Source organism: Heloderma suspectum, chromosome 1 (genome assembly GCF_057233095.1).
Source record: "Heloderma suspectum isolate Gila_16-S chromosome 1, 16-S_ref, whole genome shotgun sequence".
Lineage (NCBI taxonomy): Eukaryota > Metazoa > Chordata > Lepidosauria > Squamata > Helodermatidae > Heloderma > Heloderma suspectum.
In genome coordinates this window covers 257,352,777-257,372,676 of record NC_139458.1, presented here as the reverse complement: position 1 = coordinate 257,372,676, position 19,900 = coordinate 257,352,777, and the positions used below count along the sequence as shown (strand labels likewise).

Sequence of the window (19,900 nt, the reverse complement as noted above, 5' to 3'; positions counted from 1 at the left end):
GGAAACACACCCAGATGGGAGCGAAGTCAGGACTTTCAGCTGTAGTTCAAGGGGTTTGACAAAAGGGGGGCACTAACCATTCAGGAAGGACAGCCAGTGGCACACACGCACCCCCATCCTGTCCTGATTTCGCTCCCATCTGGGTGTGTTTCCTTTCAACTTCAATGTGGTGGTGTACAGAGGCCAACTGCCAAAACAGTTATCCTTGTTCCAATATTTCTGGCCCTGACTGCATTGTTGCTAAGAAAATTCATTTCCCACCAGCTACTGTGAGCATTACAACTAAGCTCAGAAGGAAGAGAAAATTCTGAAGGGGGTGGCAAATCCCTGCAAATCGAAAAGTACCTCCACGGCATTCCTGTGAGCCCTGGCTCAGCTACGCCACTGCTAAGCACTAACTAAAAATGGTCATGAATTCACCTGTCACGGTATTTCTAATTTTTTTCAATAATGTCTACTCTAGGCATTAAAATGATACCTTGACGTATCTGATACTTTTGCAAAAGAATCTTGCGTTCTGAAGCTTAGGCAAGAAGGACATTTCATTTTGATCCAACTGAAACCTGCATTGGAAGGTTAAATTCAATCAGCAATTCCTGTTTCTTCACAGGAAAAGATAAATAAATGGCAACCAGTTTGACAGTTTTAGTGCAGGCAGCGACACAGCTAGATCTTGGAGGCAGTCCGTTGGTCCCTCTGTACCAATGTTCTGTCTATTGCTTCCACGTTTTGACAGCCTGAAAATGACAAAAAATAAAAGCAACATAGTTCAAAATGATCATCTGTCCCAAATGGGCACTCCAATAATTTTATCTGAAGGACTGTTGTCTCTGTTTATTCAGGTCAGCATTAGACACACAGACTCTGCTGCAAGTGTCCCCACCTTCAGAGGTTACGTGGATATAACAACAACAGGGCCTTCTCAGAGGTGGTACCCAGTCTATGGAATGTCCTTCTCAAAGAGGTTAAGTTGGCGTCGCTTATTTATCTTTCAAGTGGCAATTAAAAATAATACTTTTTGTGCTTTTTCTCCAATGACATAAGCATCAGTGAGGGATTCCACCCTCCCTCCCCCCGCTGCAAACAAATATCACCTTCTGAGGAGGAATTTTCCTCAGGACCACAGCAGCAGAGGATGGGGTTAAATTTCCCTTCATACCTGCTCTGATCCCAATAATTATCAGCCCCCTCCCCCAGCTGATGCTACTTGTATTTTTAGAAAACTTGCACGTTAAATACAAAGACATGTTTCACATCATGTCTACTTTGACCCTTCATTTGTGATGTTCTGTGATTTTACTGAAGATTTTTTTTAAAATAACCTTATTGTAAATGCCTTGAAGACCTGTTATAATGGAAACAGTGAAGGCTGGTGGCTCCAATTCTGGTGGGGCCGTTAATCCATTCTGGGTTTTAGTCAGAACCAATCAGAACTCTAAAGCAGCTATCCAAGGTTCTGATCCTATTTGGGGGATATGGTTCAGCACCTTGGAGAGCTCCTTTAGAGTTCTGACTGGTTCTGATAAAACTCAGAATGGATTCACAGCCCCACTGAAATTGAAGCCACCAGCCTCCACTGAATGGAAAGGGAGTTATAAAGGGGGAGGACCATCAGTCAGTAGCAAAGTGTAGGCTTTCCTTGCAAAAGGTCCTGGGTTCAATCTCTGACATTTCCAGTCAAAAGGATCAGATGATGAGAAAGAATTTTGCATGAGACACAAATCACTAAATAGTGTGGCAGTTTATGTAACATTCCACAGTGTAAGACTCTTATTTCTATGTTATGGACTGTCTCTGCTTATCCGAAATGGCATACAAAAGAATAAATAACAATCCCAGTATATTCTGTAACTTACCAGAGAGTGCCATTGCTAACTGGAACTCTTCTTTCAATATCTGAAGGACTTCCTTCACACCTTCTTCACCCTAATTAAGTTAAAACGTTTTACATAAACATAGATTGTGTGGTTCCAATTTTAAGCCAAGCAACACCGCCAATATGGTAATGGATGTTCAAATACAGCTTACTGACAACTTCAGCTGCAACTATTGCTGGTTTTGAAGGAGCAGCCGGAACTGATCCTTCCTAGGTTCAATGTTCAATTCCACAGGGGGTTCCCCCTTGGGTCACTGGAGAATGTGTCAGGTTGCCCAGAAGTAAGTTAATGGACCTTGTTGTTCAAGGTATAATTACTTCTCCCAGGCATATACGAAGCATCAGTTACCCTACATTATTTTGATGCATACAGATTAAGATGGCTAGAATGGCACCATACCTATACAAAAGCATATGAATACTGTAAGACATATTGACCTGGTTCACACACAATGAACAACCCACAGTCTGTTGCCCATGGATTGTCCAAGAGCACATGAAAGTGAGCAAGCATACTGGCTCCCAACCACTGCTTTGCTAAGCAACCCAGGGATGCCCTATCCCTGGGTTGTTGTCCATGATTTATGAACCTGGTACTCTGGGGTGTTGATGGAGAAACAACCTAGAATTGTAACCCAAGAACAGAAGTCTGGCAAAACTGTTTTCCCCTGCCCACCCTGCAGTCCCCCGTGAGCCCCCTTGATCTGCTCTGGAAGGCTGAGGCACCCTCTACACATTTGGGAGATGTGAGGGGGGGCTGCAGGGAGGAAGGGAGCAAGGGAAGTCTGCTCGCATGATGTTGGATTTAAGCCATATAGATGTAACCTATATGATATACATGTCTCAAAAATCCAATCAATAAAATAGATAATAGGGATGATTCTAGAGTGATGAACGAGGTCATTTCTCACACTTCTTCAATTTATGTCTCAAACAGGAAGTCAAACATGAGTCAGAAGTTGGATGCAGCTTTGACTGAACGCTAGTGTAGAATGCTCACTGCCCCCACCATACCGCATGAGCACATAAGGAAAATATTGGGGGGGAGAGTATTTTTTATACGTTTGGGGCTCTGTCGAGATTTTGCTATTGTACCTACACTTGCTCAAGGTTTCAGTTGAAAGGACAGTGACAATTGCTACTTTAAAAGGTTGTGAACGTCTTTGCTTTTCTCCAGTAGCACTGTGAAGACCACCAAAATGGGGGGGGGGATTGCAAAGGGCAAACCGTTTAATAAAATAGTGACTTTTGTTTCACAAAATGGTGATGGCCTCTGTTTCCACTCAGCCTTAGTATAATATGATAAAATTGAATCAATATGCATAGTATGCAACAACAGATCTGTCACTGTAGCTTCAAGAAAGGCCCCTGGCTGAAAAATGAATGCACAGATCTGCTCTTCTTCCAGTAACCACTGCAGTACGTATTCAGTTACCTGATAAGCAAGTCCCCAGATTACAGGTCTTCCTACAAACACTGCTCTGGCTCCGAGGGCAAGGGCTTTGAGGACATCTGTGCCTTTTCTTATTCCACCATCTAGGAACACCTCCACCTTTCCTTCTACAGCTTCTATTATTTCAGGCAGGACCTCAATCTGTAAATGGGGGTGGGGGAGAGAATACCTTGAAAACATTTTCTAAACACTAGGCCCAAAGTTGAATGATTGAACAAGCTGGGAGTATAAGTGTCATTTTTTTTTCACATGCTGTATGCGAGCATTTAAGCCAGCCTTCACCAATACTCTGGTGTCTTCCAGATGTTTTGGATGACAACTCCCACCATTCCTAACCATTGGCCATGCTTGCTGGGGCTGATGGAAGTTGGTCCAAAACATCTGGAGGGCACCAGATTGAGGAACGCTGATTTAAGTTTAAAGTTAATTCAAAAGCTACACATCTTAAAGCTCCAGTTCCTAACAACTGGACAAACTCTGGGTGATCACCGATTTCCCTAGCTGCATTCTGACAGCATGTGACAGCAGCACTGACTCCCACTGTGGTCCCTTAATTCTCAACATCTCTGATTATTACAGTGCTCCTCCCGCCCTGTTGCTACCAGTCAGTTGCCGCACCCTGTTGGCTCTTCCCCCCTGTACATGCTAGCATCGACTAAGGACTGAGACTTGCAGTTCTTGAGAAAGAATATTGCATAGGGTACCCTCCAGATGTTTCCAATGACAAGTCCCATCAGCCTCAGCCAGCATGGCCAATGGTAAGAGATGATGGGAGTTGTAGTCTGAATCATATGGAGGGCATCAGGTTGAGAAAGGCTGAACTACGCTATAGCTCAAAGATTATGCATACAAAGCTATGCCATGTATCAACTGTACAAATGGAAAACACCTCTGATTCTAAACTCCTCAGATTAGACATTTCTACATTTCTTGGACAAGGCAAAATAATCACTTCTAGGAGAAAGGGCATTGTTGAATCATTCCAGTAGGCCAATGAAATCACCTTTTTTTGCACACTAAAATCTAACAATGCCAAACAATTCAGCTACTTGCTCAAGATCATAATTGGTCATGACACAAAACAATGACAGATGAGTTACAAGTCTTAAATCGGATGGCCACAATTTTTCCAAAGCCGAATGTGTTGATGCGTAAGACAGCAAACTTAGGAACATGCGTGTACACAAAGTGACGTTCTATACACAGAAAGTGATGTTGTAAGAGACAAGCAGGGGCATGACTCATTTCTTTGAAGGTAAAATCAAAACGTGCAAATTCAAGTCACTTGTATATTCCGACTGAGGTTTGCTAGTCATCTGGCACACAATAAAAGGGATTATTTTTCCTCTTTGGGTTTTGCTTGGCTGCCAGAAATACTTTGGTTCCACTTCCGCATATGTAAGCTCACTTTCCCATCCAGGCCTATTGTGCCAAGTGCCGTTACTTGAGTATAACAACAAGCCATAATTAAGGCACACATTTCATCAATCTGTAACTAGACACTAGGAAACAGTCACCAGTTTGGACTCAATTTGTTCTCAAAACCAAAATAAGCTAAGCCATTTAGCCAGGTTTCAAGAACTGAAGGGTTTCACTCAGAATCCAAATAGCTACTTTTATTATAAAACTTGGGGAAAGGCCTTAGCTCACTGATAGAGCACATGCCTAAGGTCCCAGGTTTAAAATCTATCTTTTAAAGGGCAACCTCAGTTAGCAGTTGATGAGAAAGACCCCTGCCCTGAAGCTCTGGAGAGCTGCTGTTAGCCAGGGCAGACAATTCTGGGCTAAGATGGACTCACTATAAGGAAGAGTCATTTAACAGCTTGCCATATGTAGGGATGTATGAGAAATTCATTTCAATTAGCTTATGACCAGAATTTACCCATTTAAAACCTCCTGGAAGTGAATACAGACACAAATGCAATCTGCACTCAAAGTCCATACACTTCTCAGCCTGTGATGTGATTCGCAGAACCAAAAAATAATGCGCTTGAAAAAGGCACATGAAAAAATGCACACCTTTGAAAAATGTGCACAAAAACACTTTAATCAATGGCAGAAGAATGGGGACATTTCAAAGGAGTGCAGAAATGAGGGGTACCTTTGGGGAAAGAGGCATGAAAACACACAAAAACATGCGTGAATTTTCGTGCAAAAGGGGAAAAAATGAATTTTGCAATCTGATATGAATCAGAATGGGCTTCCAGGTAGAATTTGGAGACTCTAAACAGCGTTGGGTTTTGCTGATTTGTACATCTCTAGCCACATGGAGAAGTTATGAGGCTTGACATTTATGGCGATGCCTTATTCTTGAAAAATTGTATTTATGGCCTATTGTATCCTTTTGGTTCAGAGCAGGTTTCAATAATTTTACCTGAAAATGTAGAGGGATAGTATCCAAAGGCCTCATGGTTTAAGTAACAAACATACTGGGCTTGAGGAACCTAAGGCTACAACCCTGTGCACCTTTACTCAGGAGTAAGTCCCCTTGAACATAGTGGGACTGACTATCCAAGTAAACATGCTGAAGATTGTGCTGCATGATTGGCAAACCTCAAACTGTCTACAGTGTTTTACTTTATGGCTTTTATAAAGCCATAAAAATATTTTCTATTTCATAACCTCAGTCTCAGGCATATCTGCACTTGCTTCTCATGTCAAGATTTTCCCTACAAAGGAGCCAGAAAGGGACCACTGACCTGCAGCAACACCTGTGAGGAAGAGGAGAAATGTCCTCCTCCTCCAGGGAGGAGAAAGTTACACTATTCAGTAGCCTCACCAAGGTCATGGCCCTCACAATCCTTGGGGGTTGGGAAATCTCAGGACAACTGGGATTTCCAGCATGTATTATGAGAGAAAATAAGTTTAGAAGTGTGTCATTTCGGGGCAGGGGGGAACCATTCAGAAATACGTATTTCAATACGATTTTTTGTGGAAATGTTTAAAAATGTAGATTAATGCAGAAACAGGATGGAGCGGACTTGTGGAAGAACACATGCAAAATTTACATGGATCAGAAATAAGACTGATCTCTACCCTCACGCAGGCCTACATAGTTGTATACAATCTATCAATTTGACACTCCAGACATGTAGTGTATCTCTCTCCATCCTTGCCTAAGATATTCAGAAAGAGACTAAATTTTCCTTCCCCATCCAGCCTCTCAGCAGGGCAATGCAGAAACTTCCCTTGCATGAGGAGCTTCCACCTCTCCCCGTCAAGCAGGATACAAAAGCTCCTCTTTAGGCACAACAGACACATGGGCAACAGAAAGACCATTGTCCATTGCGCTGTTTCCTCTTGTGGATTACATTAGAAATAGTTATGGATTACAGGATAAATTAAGACATACAAATATGCTCAAGCCAGCAGGTGGAGGTGGTGTGTGTGTGTGTGTGTTTTAAAAAGAACCATCTATTGGGTGTCCATTTTAATCATATATATTATAGTTTTTAAATTGCCTTTGTAATTCCATTTTTTAAAGGACTGTGCTTGAAAGCATTTTATAGGAACTAAAATAATCAGATCTCAATTTTTCTAAAACAAAGCAGTATAAATATTAAAGAATCATCTGGAAGCAGGTTAGAGATTGTGGACAGGTTTAGTGTGTTTATCTTTTACATTTGCATCTTTTCTACACAACCTACTTGAAATAGCCCTGCTATCTTTAGCCATCTTGAACCAAATCCAGCCACACTGGGACTTCCATGGTGCCTGCTTTATCCCTTGCGGCTGTCATATAGTAAGACAGACTTGATTAGTGTATCATTAAAAAAAGATAATTCAGACTAACCCTGCTAGAAAAAAATATCCAAATTCTAGTAGCATTTCCCTTTATTAGCTAGTAGCCTAATGCGAAGAGAAAACTCTCTGGAAAAGACCCTGATGCTGGGAAAGACTGAAGGCAAAAGGAGAAGGGGACGGCAGAGGATGAGATGGCTAGATAGCATCACCGATGCAATGAATATGGACTTGAGCATGCTCCGGGAGAGAGCACAGGACAGGAAGGCCTGGCGTGCTGTGGTCCATGGGGTCACGAAGAGTCGGACACGACTGAACGACTGAACAACAACAACAACAAATCAGGAAGCAATCCTTTTATGTATATAAAAAAGAAATGTCTGCAGCTACAAGTAAAATACCCTAAGATCAAATGTTTCTGCTTTCAATTGGTTTTCCAAAAACCATAGGCTACTTACACATCCCTATAATGTGAGCACTGAAGCACCCGTGAAATCTTAGAAGAATAAAAAAAAGCTTTAATTGCTGTAGCTGTATTTAAATAATTTGTTGGTCTCCAAGACCACATCTAAATCATTCCCCCAATACTTACAGTGGCTGGAACCCCATCCAACTGGCGTGCACCATGATTAGACACCAGGATCCCATTTACACCATGCTTCATGGCTTCTCTAGCATCATCAGCTGGAGGAGAAAAACAAGCATTGGGCCTTTACAAGTTGCAGCTGTCATAGTGGAAACTGCAACATCTGTAAAACTCTTCAACTGACACACAGAACCGAGACCAGCATTTCAGAAGGAGGTTGCCTAAGGAATGCAATTCAGCAACTATGTTAAATGCTGACACCTAGAACCAAGCTTAAGTTAACAGTTTGATTGTCTCCCAAGTCAAGGACATAATTTATTGCTATAAAAAGACCCTCGGTACCCTCTTCTGAAGAACTGATAACCAAGCATCAATCCCATGGTTCACATCTCCATCAAAACCAGCCCTTTTGCTGAGAGATTTATTGCAGGCAGAAATTAATGGTTACTATAATCATCCACACACTTAATATAATCACTTCATGATGTTTGAATGGCTTTTGATTAATTACGGCGAGCAGAGAATGAAAGAGGCTGCGCAATTCCACATATCATATGCAGTCCCAAAGAGAATGTGTGGGCCTGTACATACAGTGCATCAAGCGAGTTCAAACATACCCATTTTTCATCACACCTGCTCTGAAATTTAGTCACAAGCCAATGTCAGTTCTTACATCTGCTTAAAAGAGAACGAAATTTCATATATATTTATTATAGGGGTCTGGACCAAACCTTAAGTATTAAGTTAATCTTATATTTCATTTCAGTACTATAGCCTCAGACACACACACGCACGCACACACACACACGCACACACAGCCACCCCATTCTCAAAAACCAATCCAGCACCCTTTAGAAAAAGCAATATCATGCTATAAATGGGAGTGTCCCTTTCAGTGCATTAAAGCAGTCTTCCCCAACTTGGTGCCTTCCAGTTGTTTTGAACTTCAACTCCCATCAGCCACCATGGCCACTGGTCAGGAATTCTGGGAATTGTAGCCCAAAATGTCTGGAGGGCAGCAGGTTGGGGAAGGCTGCCTTAAAGCATTAAATTACTGAAGACAATGTTATTCAAGTTTGTTCATTTTTAGAAAGGGACAGCAGAGAACATCTTTGGCATGCGTGTGTATTGTTATTGTCTGAATACGCTCTATCTGTGTGTGTGTGTGTGTGTGTGTGTGTGTGTGTGTTTAATAATGCACACACCCAGCGGTGTAGTGGTCAATTCTGAAGGACAGGTGCTCATCGTGACAGCCCCCATCACCACTCCCCAAAGGAGAGTGCAAAGTTGCAGGCAGCTGCATTGATTCATATCAACAAACCAGTTCTAGCAGTTTTCATTTGCTAGGAGCAGGACTTTTGCAAGGACAATGGGTCTTAACTGCACATTCAAGACCAAGCCATCCCAGAATACTCTGCATTACTATTTATTCATTTTTTATTATTTTTTATTTCATTTCTATACCGCCCAATAGCCAAAGCTCTCTGGGCAGTTCACAAAATTGTACAACAAGGAAGACTATGTTGTTGCTGGGAAATCTATTTTCCCCAAGCTACTGTGAGGACTGCAGCTAAGGTCAGAGGGAACAGAGAAGCCTGAGCAGGGAGGTTAGGGGGGCAGGGGGGACCAGCTACTAAGAAAAGTGCAGGTGCTGCATCCCTGAAAGCCCCAGCTCTGCTACATCACTGCACACACCTGGAGTGGTTCCAGATGAGGCTTTTTATAATGCCATCACCCTGCCTCATTCACAGAATTTTACAGGGGGTCCAGGTGATGACATCTTCAACTTGTACCCCTGCCATGGTTTCCCACAGCTTCTGCCTTTTTCTTACCACAGAAAATCTGTTAGGGGGTCAAGAGAGAGCCCTAACTGCTGCCCAATGCTTCTGCCTATAAAGGCTGAACACTTCTTTCAACATACATATGCCAAACGTTCCTCTTCCGAGGGGCACTGAAACTTACTGAATAGACCTATATAAGCTTGACTGTTTTTTACACTATCCAACACTGAGAGGGACAGTGAGGCTGGTAAATGTTCATACGCTACTCAGTTCGTATCTTCAAAGCCAAGGAGGCCATTTACTGCCATTTATATCAATATTTTGCTCCCTCTCCAGCCTTTACCACCTCTTTAACAGATTGGCATTTCGCAGGTGGCTGCCTGCAAAAAGCACTGTCCTTTTGATGTTGTTTTGGGCTGGTTGTTTATGGTGTAGCCTGGGTGTTCAGGATTTTTTTTTTAAAGAATGTTTTATGTTTACAATGCCATTTTTATTCCATTTGGCCTCTTTTATCCACCAAACCATTTGATTTCATTACACTGCAAGCCCCTTAGGAATGTCTCTATCCATATGTGCAAACTACTCTCTGTGTTCAGGGCCACAAAGCGCTTCTGAATAGAAATGTCAGATCAATCCACAACAGAAATGAGTTCAGATTTCATGAATCTGACCTGCAGGTTCCTCAGCAGACTGGCTTTCTCAGAGTCACAGAGATTCCATGGATTTGTGGACTGCTTTTTCACTTTTAGAGGGGATTTGCGCTAATGCGCATTAGTGCTAATTCACATTAACTGATGCACATGTGTGCATTAGCACAAGTAGAACAAAATTCTGGTAAAAAAATCTGATTCCATCAATGGGCAGATGATGGAACAAAAGACACCTGACAAGCTGCAACCCTAAGACAGAACAGATTTAACAATATCTGTACATCCCTACTTCTGAGGCACAAATAACTGGGCACAATCTAGGTCATGTGCTAGGGGATCTCTTCCCGCTGTGGCCCTAGATCTATTCTGCCAGGGGAAAAGCTGCTGTCTGCTCAGTAGAACTGGCTCAGAAGCTAGCCCATTCCCCCAAACAGACAGGAGAACAGTGTGTGTAACTGTGGGACAGAATCCAGATAGCAGAGGGCCCTTGTAAGGCAGATGGGAGAGAGCAACATAGACACAATCACAGCTTTTCTGGGAAAGGGGCTTTATTAAGGAAGTCAAACAAATGGCAGTTTAATAGTTAACAGCGAAGGCTGTCCCAGAGACAGGCAGGGGAGTGAGAAGTGACCCAGCAGCAAGCCAGAGAGTCTGCAAAGTGAAGCTTCGGCATTTGGTAGGGATGGACGGAACACTTACCTTCCATTCCGTTCTGTTTCCGCTGGGAGGGGGGAGGTGCTCTGTCCCTCCCCCCAGAATCCTCGATGGGGGTGGAGGTGATCCGGTCCTCCCCCCTGGAATCCTGCCCGGCCGCCGACAGCCGGACATCCGGCCGCTGGGCAGCCCTGCAGGGACGCAAATGGCGGCTGTCATAGCCACCACCATTTGCGTCCTTGTATTTAGCTGTGATAGGCTACGTAAATATTTACGTAGCCTATCACGGTAGGGGGAAAAAAACCCAGGGTATGCAAATGGCAGTAGCTGCCGCCATTTGCATACGCTGGGCTTTTTTCCCCCCTGCCGTGATAGGCTACGTAAATACGTACGTAGCCTATCATGGCCTCCGCAGGGACGCAAATGGCGTCCCTGCGTTAGCCATGATAGGCTACATAAATACTTACGTAGCCTATGAAGAGGAAGCGAATGGCGGCCACCGGACAGCTGCCATTCACAAAGCAGCGCAGACAGGAGCAGGTAAGTGCTCCATTTCGTGTGCCTTTTGTGGGGTGGGGGGGCAGGGGCTTTGTTCCGCAACGGATTTCGGAGGGCCGAATGCACTGACATTCGGCCTCACCGAGATCCGTTGTGGAATTCTCTGACCTCCCTAGCATTTGGTGAAGAAACTGAGGTGGTTGAAGAAGTGACAATGAAAGGCCGGCAGGAGAGAGACTTATGCTGTTCCATCTTTATGCTTCATCCAAAACACCAGAAGGGGACTCCTTCACATAAATCCAAAAAGCACGGCAGCAAGTAAGGATTTTCCTTGGCCGTGGTAAGGCTTTACTGGGTGGAGTCCACTGGAAGTGGGGGGGTAGAAAAAGGACACTCAAGCCAAGATTCCCAACTCAGAGCATCTCTGGCCCAGCCTAAAATCCCACATTTGAAACAAGGCTTTCTGTTTCCATTTTAAATGCAGGATCACGACAGCCTGCTTTTACACACGCTTCTTTTCACCCTTCCCCCTTATCTGAGTCTTATGTTTCCTTATACAGTCGCTAGATAGCTCTGTGGTCTAACTCCTCTTATTCCATGTTTTCCTCTTTTCACAAGGGAACTCAAGCTGGGTAACTTGATAGCTCATTATCTCTGATCTTTTAAAAAATGGAATAAAGGAGATTTCGTGCAGGAGACACCTTGGAGATTAACAACGTCACCTAAAGGACCCGCAAACTTCTGTGAGTAACTAATTTCAATAGCAGGATAAAAGCTCCGTGTGAATAGGGATGTACGAAATGTACTTACCTTTCCTATCCAGGGCATCTGCGGTGGGGGGGAGTTGCTCCGTCCCTCCCCCTGGAATCCTCCCCAGTCGGCTCCGCTCTGTGGCGACTCTGCAGAGCTGCCGGCCAGGGCTGCCAGCAGCCGGACTTCTGTCCACTGCTGGGCTGCACCACCCACAAATGGCGGCCGCCATAGTGGCCGCCATTTGCATCCCTGCAGAGGCCGTGATAGGCTACGTATATATTTACATAGCCTATCACAGCAAAAGGCAGGGACGCAACTGGCGGCTGCTATGCCATTTGCGTCCCTGCCTTTTGCTGTGATAGGTTATGTAAATAGATACGTAGGCTTCCGTAGGGATGCAAATGGTGGCTGCTATGCCATTTGCATCCCTGCTAAGCCGTGATAGGCTACGTAAGTATCTAAGTAGCCTATCACGGCAAAAGGCAGGGACACAAATGGCGTAGCAGCCGCCATTTGCGGCTGCAGCCCGGCAGCGGCCGGAAGACGACCTGGAGCCGCTGCCGCCGCCAGAGCCACCACCGCCTCCAGGTAGGCTCCATCCCAGGGGGATTCTGCAGGGTGGCAGGGGGGGTTGCTCTGTTCCACCACGGAGTCTGGGGGGCCAGATTCTAAAGAATGTTTAGAATTCTCCAACATCCCTACGTGTGAAGAAGCACTCAGTCAGGCTATGTTTATTCCAGCAAGACCTCTTCTGGAATCACCTAGTATTCAGGGGTGTAGAGGTGCAAAAACAGACATCCAAGTGGGAACTCTGGAAGCTGAATCAGCCAGACCATCTGCTAGCAAACCATGGAGGACATATGGGAAAATTCTGGAAGACTCACTCAATCCAGGGACTCTAAAACAGTTACAGGGCAACCCCATACATGTCTACTCAGAAGGAGGTCCCATTGAGTTCCCAGGTATGTGGGTATACAATTGCAGCCTTAACATGTTATAATCAGTAGAGTAGTCTGGTTCTAGAATATTGATTTTCAGGCGAACAAAAGAATGACTATAATATTTTCCTGCTTAACAAAGGAGGTGGGTCTGGGCTTTCAGTCACGTTTGAAGTACTTCTTGTAGAGATCACTCAAAGTCTCAGGGCTCTGAGACATAGGTGATCAAATGTTGCTTTGATTAGACTAGGAATTGGAAGAAGATGGGGGCATTAATGATTCAGGAATTCCCAGACCAGCATATACAGTGTGGAGACACTCCCTTATCCATTTTAGTAGAGCAGTCTTCCCCAACCTGCTGCCCGCCAGGTGTTTTGGATTTCAACTGCTGAGAGATATTCTTAAATATGGTCAGCAGTACGTAAATCTACAAGTTGGTTCATGGAGAAACCAACACAGTTTGTGGAGAAAAATCAAATCTAACAAAAGGTGTAACTTCACTAACTGCATTTATTGAAACATTCGAAGTGTTGCATCTTTTACCTTTACCAAACTTCGTTAAATACAGTGTTCTTGGTGTAAACTCCAGGGTGGCCACTGTCATGTCCTTGTTCTGGTCCATCAATGACTTGAATCTTAAGGTTTGCCAATGAGTGCACACCACTCATGGCAATGTGGAGTTGTCCATGGAAGAAGACAGGTATAGGCAGATAGATGCAACTTGGTTTGCCTGGCTGCAAGATGCACCATGCCAGGACCCCATCCAGCCTCACCGTGAAAGTGCAGTAAAGGGTACACCAAAGAGTCACCATGACTCTCCATGAAGGAGATCTCATGGCACTGTCCTTCTTTAGGGCATACTATGAGACAACAGTCAGCTGGAGGAAAGCCGTCCAAGGTAACAAGCACAGCAGCAATTTCAGAGACACAGGGAATGTTATAGCATCCAGAGTGAGCCATAGTGTTCATCATTCTGTGGTGATGTTGGAAGCAGAGTGATACATCCATTGGTACACGTCCAGCAGCAAGTGTGGTGATGTTCTTGTGTTAAGGATTTCACTGACATATTGATACTCATTAGCGTATGGGTTAAAATTAAGTAGCAGGTTAGTGAGTGATTCCAGCTAGGTCCCAGGGCGTAGTCTGAAGGCACATGAAGCAGCCACCTTGTTGAAGCTAAGCAGGTTTGGGTCTGGTCAGTGCTTGGAGGGGAGACTACCTGGGAACTACATGTAGCTACCTTCAATTCCATGATGGAAGAAAGGTGGGATATAAATGTAATAAAATAATAATAATAATAATAATAATAATGTGCAGTCCAGTGTGCTGTACGCTACTCACTTGAGACAAGCCGCAGTGGCCTCATCGGTGTCAAGAATGTACAGCTGGCCGTAGCTTGGAGTCTCATCTGACTGCAGAGTGCCCATCAGATGGTAAACCGAGCCTTGCACCTTGAACACAAATGGATCAGGACCTTGCAACTGTGCCATCTTGAGTGGTGTGTAAAAGGAAGCAAAGCCTAGGGCACTGCTGTACTTGCGAATGTCCTTCAGGGCATTCGCCAAGGGCAGAACCATTGTTGACAAAGTTGCGGATGAAGCCCAGAACTGTGAGTGGTGGTAGTGAAACCTTTCCTCCATGGCAGCAAGGAGTTGACGATTCACCATTGAAAAGCAAGGTGTCACAGTATTGACATGGTGCCCGATAAAAAAAACCCATTGATATACTGGTTGCAGGACACATGCCGACAGGTACAGTCTGCCTCCTACACCTGGGCTGGTTTGAGATACTGTCTAATGCAAGGCTGGCCAGAGCTTCCCTGTTGTCAAAAGGCCGGTGGGTCGGCTGCATAAGGAGGTTTGCCAAGGCGGGCACAGTAGCATCTAGGTGGTGGCGCAAAGCTTCTTTTCTAGGGGCTGGAGGGGTAGAATTAGTGCAGTGACGTGTGGTGTGCTACACTCATGGTTTGCCTGCCAGTTACTACTACCAGTAAGCGTTTGACCTCTAGGCATGTTAGTAATGTGTAGAATATATAAATGTTATTTTATTAAATTTAACAGCTAGAGACTTCCTTTCTGAGCAACAACTCAACTTTGTCTGGGTTCCTTTTAGCTGTAGATGTCTCTTAATCACTTCATGGTTTGTTTACAGGCTGTATGTTACTGGCATATCATTGTATTTTGGCCTGCACCTGTGTTTACAAAGCTGTACAGAGACTTTTTGTGTGTTCACATTTCATTTTGCTCCAATTTGCAGTTGATTATGTTTAATTATACTTGACATATATTTTGATATAATAAAACTTTATAGTACATTGTTATAGGAAATAGCCTAATTATTTAAAAAACACTTTATGGACATGAATAAACTTTCAACTTTGAACAGTGAAAACTGCTGTTATTCGTGGACTCTGTGTGTCAAGAACTTTCCAATGAAATGTGTTTCATGAGAATCGGTCAGCAGGAAGGCTGTCAAAAAGGGATGAAACACTGAGGGATGGCTACAATAGAGGGTTTCAGCAGGAAACTTAAGTGCATTTTGTCCTGGCTTGCTCGATCTTTGCTAACTACTCTTTCCAGATAAAATGGAGACATTTTGAGCCAAGCATTGTGGGGATCGCAAGCTGGAGGTACATGATGCCCTTTGGCAACAGAGCCCATGGGAAAGATATATACCAAATAGATGGAAACAAATATTATGCAAATACACACCCGCTTCTGTTTGCCATTCAAAATCACCTCTGCATTCTGTTGTGACCTTCTGTAGCAGGAGTGTGGAACCTCTTTCAACCTGAGGGTCAAATTGCATTTTGGAGAAGCTCTTGGGGGCCACATTCCAATGGTGGGCAGTGCAAACAGCAAAAGGGGTGGGCCAAAATACAAAAAATACCAGCTTATTTTAGTTTTAAGGTCTTGCTGCCAGTAACTAAGCCTTGAGAGAGGCATTTTAACCTTTTAGAATAGGGGTGGGGGACTGCACAAAAGCTGGTAAATGGCAACATGATCAGTGGTCGGGGAAATGGGAATGGGTGGAGAAAGGGGTGTTACCTTCTGAGGAGCCCTAGAGGACCAGATTGGGACCCCAGGAGGGCCAGATTTGGTTCCCAGGCTTGAGGTTCTGCACCCCTGTTCTACAGCATAGGCCTTCTCCCTCAGCAGTTACATCTCTAACTCCAGTTGAACAAACCTCTGAGGATGCCTTTCGCAACAATAGGCAGTGATGTCAGTCCTCTGAGCCACTTCATATCCTCCCAGTTGATCGATGGATCGATTGCCTCCGCTACGTAAACAGATAGGCCACTGTTTTCACCATAGCCCTTCTCGGATGAAAATGCCAGATCATTTGTTTCAAAATTTTTCATTCTGAAGTTGGGGGGGGGGGAAACCTTTAAGACAACTCAGCTGGACAAGGCAATATCAATTTTAAACTCAATGTAGCTTCAATTCCCACCCCCACCCCCGCAAAAAACCCCACAACACTCATGAATGCCTAAAAAAGTCCGCTTTTATATATAATGTGTGACAAACTGCTGTGTGCAGCTCCAACCCTGCAAGGTAGTAGAGGATGCAAGACACCTTTTTGTGTATATTCCTCAGAGGTAGCACTGCATCTGTCAGGGCCTTGTAGGTTACAGCCAGAATTTCATTAGAAGTAGCCTGGCTTGGGCCTATTCAGCCTCTGGAATGACAGAATCTGTGTGAGATCTCTGTCAGTATTCTCGGAGCAGAGTCAGGGGGAGTCACCCAACTCCCTGGCCACCTGCTGGTTTGTCCTTGGCAGGCAGGGAGGCTGGAAGCTGTCTGTGAGAACGCGACAGAGGTGGGGTGGGGTTTGCAGAAGGGTCACCCAGGTTGAAGCATCAAGGCTGGGGGGCTGAGCAGTGATGCTCTGTTTAGACAGGGGCCTTGCTGAAAGGCTAACGGCCCCTGTCTGTCAAGTGATCTGGATAGGGTGTCTTACAGTCAGGCCTTCCCTTTTAAGCTGATGCAAAGGCTTCATTGCCTCAAGCCTTCTCTGGATCATTGCCTGGGCTTTGGGGGGCACTCTGCACTAGACTGTTATGGACTTGCCATGAAAAGTACTATGAGGCTTTTCATAGGCTTCAACTGTTGTTGCTGTGGATTGTGTGTGTCTGTTTGTCATCAGCTCAGCATACTGGCAGACTGGGTTTGATCTACAACTTTTGGACTTTTTGCTGCCTAGATGTAAGCAGTGCGGAGTTACCAATATGAAAGCGGTGGCACAGAACTCCCTGGGTGTCTGGGTTTACCCTTCCCTTGATAGGCCTTGACCATGTAGCCTGGAGTTATCAACAAAAGATTCAAAGTTGGACATGGTTTGTTTAGGCCCTTCACGTAGTTATCCCTTGATTGCGTGATGATTCCTTGATTCCAGAAACTCCATGTCTGGGGTTGGAACCCCGTGAAAGGATTGCCTGGGTTAGGTTCCCAGAAATCCAGAGTCCCTTCCCTTGTGTTCAGAACCATGGAGAACGACAACGGGGAAACCACGCTTATGAGGATCTCAGTCACAGTAGTAGTGTTTAGCTTTGGACTGTTCTGGAATTATGTAGAGCCTATAGCTACTGACCATCAGCTATATGATTTCTGAAGAGTGTAAACATTAAGCTTTTGCTGTGGGATTTCCTGCAATAAAGAAATCTCACTGATTTGGGTGTCCGGTGTCAGATTGCCTGAGCATGTGCGCTGGGGGAATCGGGAAACCTGACAGCATCATCAGCTTATTATTATTATTATTATTATTATTATTATTATTATTATTGAATATTAATATGCAATAGCTCATACCTTGGATACATGGGTGTCCAGGCTCATGGCTTTTATATATGGAGAAGAATAGGACCCTTTCTCAGAGCCTCCTTTAAACTCTTTAACAACCAGGAGGTCACGTTTGCCAAGCAGTCCAGCCCATGAGTAAGGCCACCCTTCAGACTAGGCAAGAGAATCACATCAGCTCCAGTTCTCAATTCAACATATTGAAGAACCAAGTAGGGAGAAGTTCAGAAAGAGTCGGTTGCTTTAAAATGGAATGAAACATCAAACTAGCTTACAAAACTTTCCTTATCTGGATCCAAGAGTAACTCATCAGAGCAGCTTTTAGGAGGTGGAAGGGATGAGGTCCACCTGGGCTCTGGGGCTGGCCTGGTCTTGCCTTCACTCTTTGCCAGCCAGCCAGACACAAGAGAAAAAGTTTCTTTTACAACCAAAGGTATTCCTGGGTTGGGTGGGGAAGGTCCAGGGGAGGGAATTCAAACTGACCAATCAATAGCCTGGGAGGACCTGATGATGCATCCTCCAGGTGATTTCTGCAGTACCTACTTAGCATAATGCTGAGTCAGCCTGGGATATACAGAGATACAAATGTTTGGGTCTATCACACTCTGGTCATGGACTTTGTTCAGAGACACTTCCAAAAAGAAAGCAGGGGGTGGGGGGAGGTTTGGTTCATCACATAATGTATAATTTAAAATAAAACAAGACACAGATATGGAGCCATTTTAGATTAACACTTACTGATTGCTCTACCGTGGTGGGGAGACATGTGCCCTACGTAGCTGAGGTTGTCTTGTGGTTGTCATCAACAGAGGCTACATACTCAGAAAAGGATCGTGCTCTTATCAGAGGAAAGTACTTCTTCACATAATGCATAACTAACTGATGGAAATATGGCCAGACAATGTGGTAACAGCCACTGGTTTAGATGGCTTTAAAGGATATAAGACAAATTCATGGAGGAGGACAGGACCATCACTGGCTATTAGCCATGAGAGCAAAATAGATCCTCCATGTTTAGAGGCAGTACCCTGTAAATACTAGATACTGAGGGTGGGAGCTTGAGATAAGGAAGGAGAGCTGCTGCATTCAAGCCCTCATTGGAAAGACAGTGTGGTGTAATGGTTACAGTGTTGCACTGGGACTCAGGAAACCTGGGTTCTAGTCCCCGTGTGGCCATGAAGCTCACTGGGTGACTTTGGGCCTGTCACTGACTCCCAGCCTAACCTCCCTCATAAAGTTGTTGTGAGGATAAAATGGAGAGGAGGAAGATCATGTATGCTGCCTTGGGCTCCTTGGAGGAAAAGGTGTTTTATATAAATGTAATGAATAAATAAATGGTGGGCTTTCTGGAGGATTTTGGCTGCTCACTGTTGAGGACAGGATGCTGGACTAGAGGAACTCTTGGTCCAATCCAGCAGAGTTTGTCTTGTGTTCAGGATTTAAGTGTATGCCCAGCATTGCACATTTAAACCCTGGCATATGCGATCTATTCTACTTGTCTCAAGTGAAGTAGGACGACTGTATGAACCAATGCTGGGAGGGAGAGAAACTGCTGTGTTCTGTAGGGCATGGTCTCTCACAAAAGACATTCAGGAAGGGGACAGGAGAAACATGGAAGTCTTTGCCAGAGAATATCAGCTTCCCCAGCACCACCAATAAATTCAGAAATATAATACAAAAACTTATCTAGGAGATGATGATTTCAACTAATGGCTTCATTCTCAGATCTGATGGATTATCCACACCCCTTAGAGAAGGTGTGCAGAACCTCAGGTCCAGGCTTCCCCAAATTGCCACACCCCCTTTCCCCCAAACACCAATCATTTGGTGGTTTCATAGCTTTTGCACATCCCCTCCCCCATTCTAAAAGGTTGAAATGCCTCTCCTAAGGCTTACTTCCTGGCAGTAAGAGGTTTAGGGCACAATCCTATGCATATTTGGACAGAAAATAGTCCTACAACTATCAGCACTCCCCAGAGAACATGGCTGCCTGGAGAATGCTGGGAGTTGTAGGACTTCTTTCTGTATAAACATCTATAGGATGGCACTCTTAAGCTCAAATGTACTGCATTTTTGTATTTTGTCCTGCCCCTTTTGCCTTTGACCGCTTGGGCTGAAAGCAGTTCAACACCTCAGCACTAGAGCCATCTCTCATGGTTATCTATTCAAACGTA

At 44.5% G+C, this 19,900-nt stretch overlaps 1 protein-coding gene across 1 annotated transcript in view; it reads right to left on the bottom strand.

The window, feature by feature from the left end:
• Positions 1-445: 445 nt before the first annotated feature.
• HAO1 (hydroxyacid oxidase 1) overlaps positions 446-19,900 on the bottom strand; it is a 53,996-nt gene continuing 34,541 nt past the window's right edge. The window contains exons 4-8 of the mRNA XM_084825215.1: positions 16,117-16,292; positions 7,663-7,754; positions 3,312-3,470; positions 1,857-1,926; positions 446-737 (exon numbers count right to left, since the gene is read on the bottom strand). Coding sequence (XP_084681341.1) covers positions 667-737; positions 1,857-1,926; positions 3,312-3,470; positions 7,663-7,754; positions 16,117-16,292 — 568 coding nt within the window. The 3' untranslated portion in view covers positions 446-666. The remainder of the gene's footprint in view (positions 738-1,856; positions 1,927-3,311; positions 3,471-7,662; positions 7,755-16,116; positions 16,293-19,900) is intronic.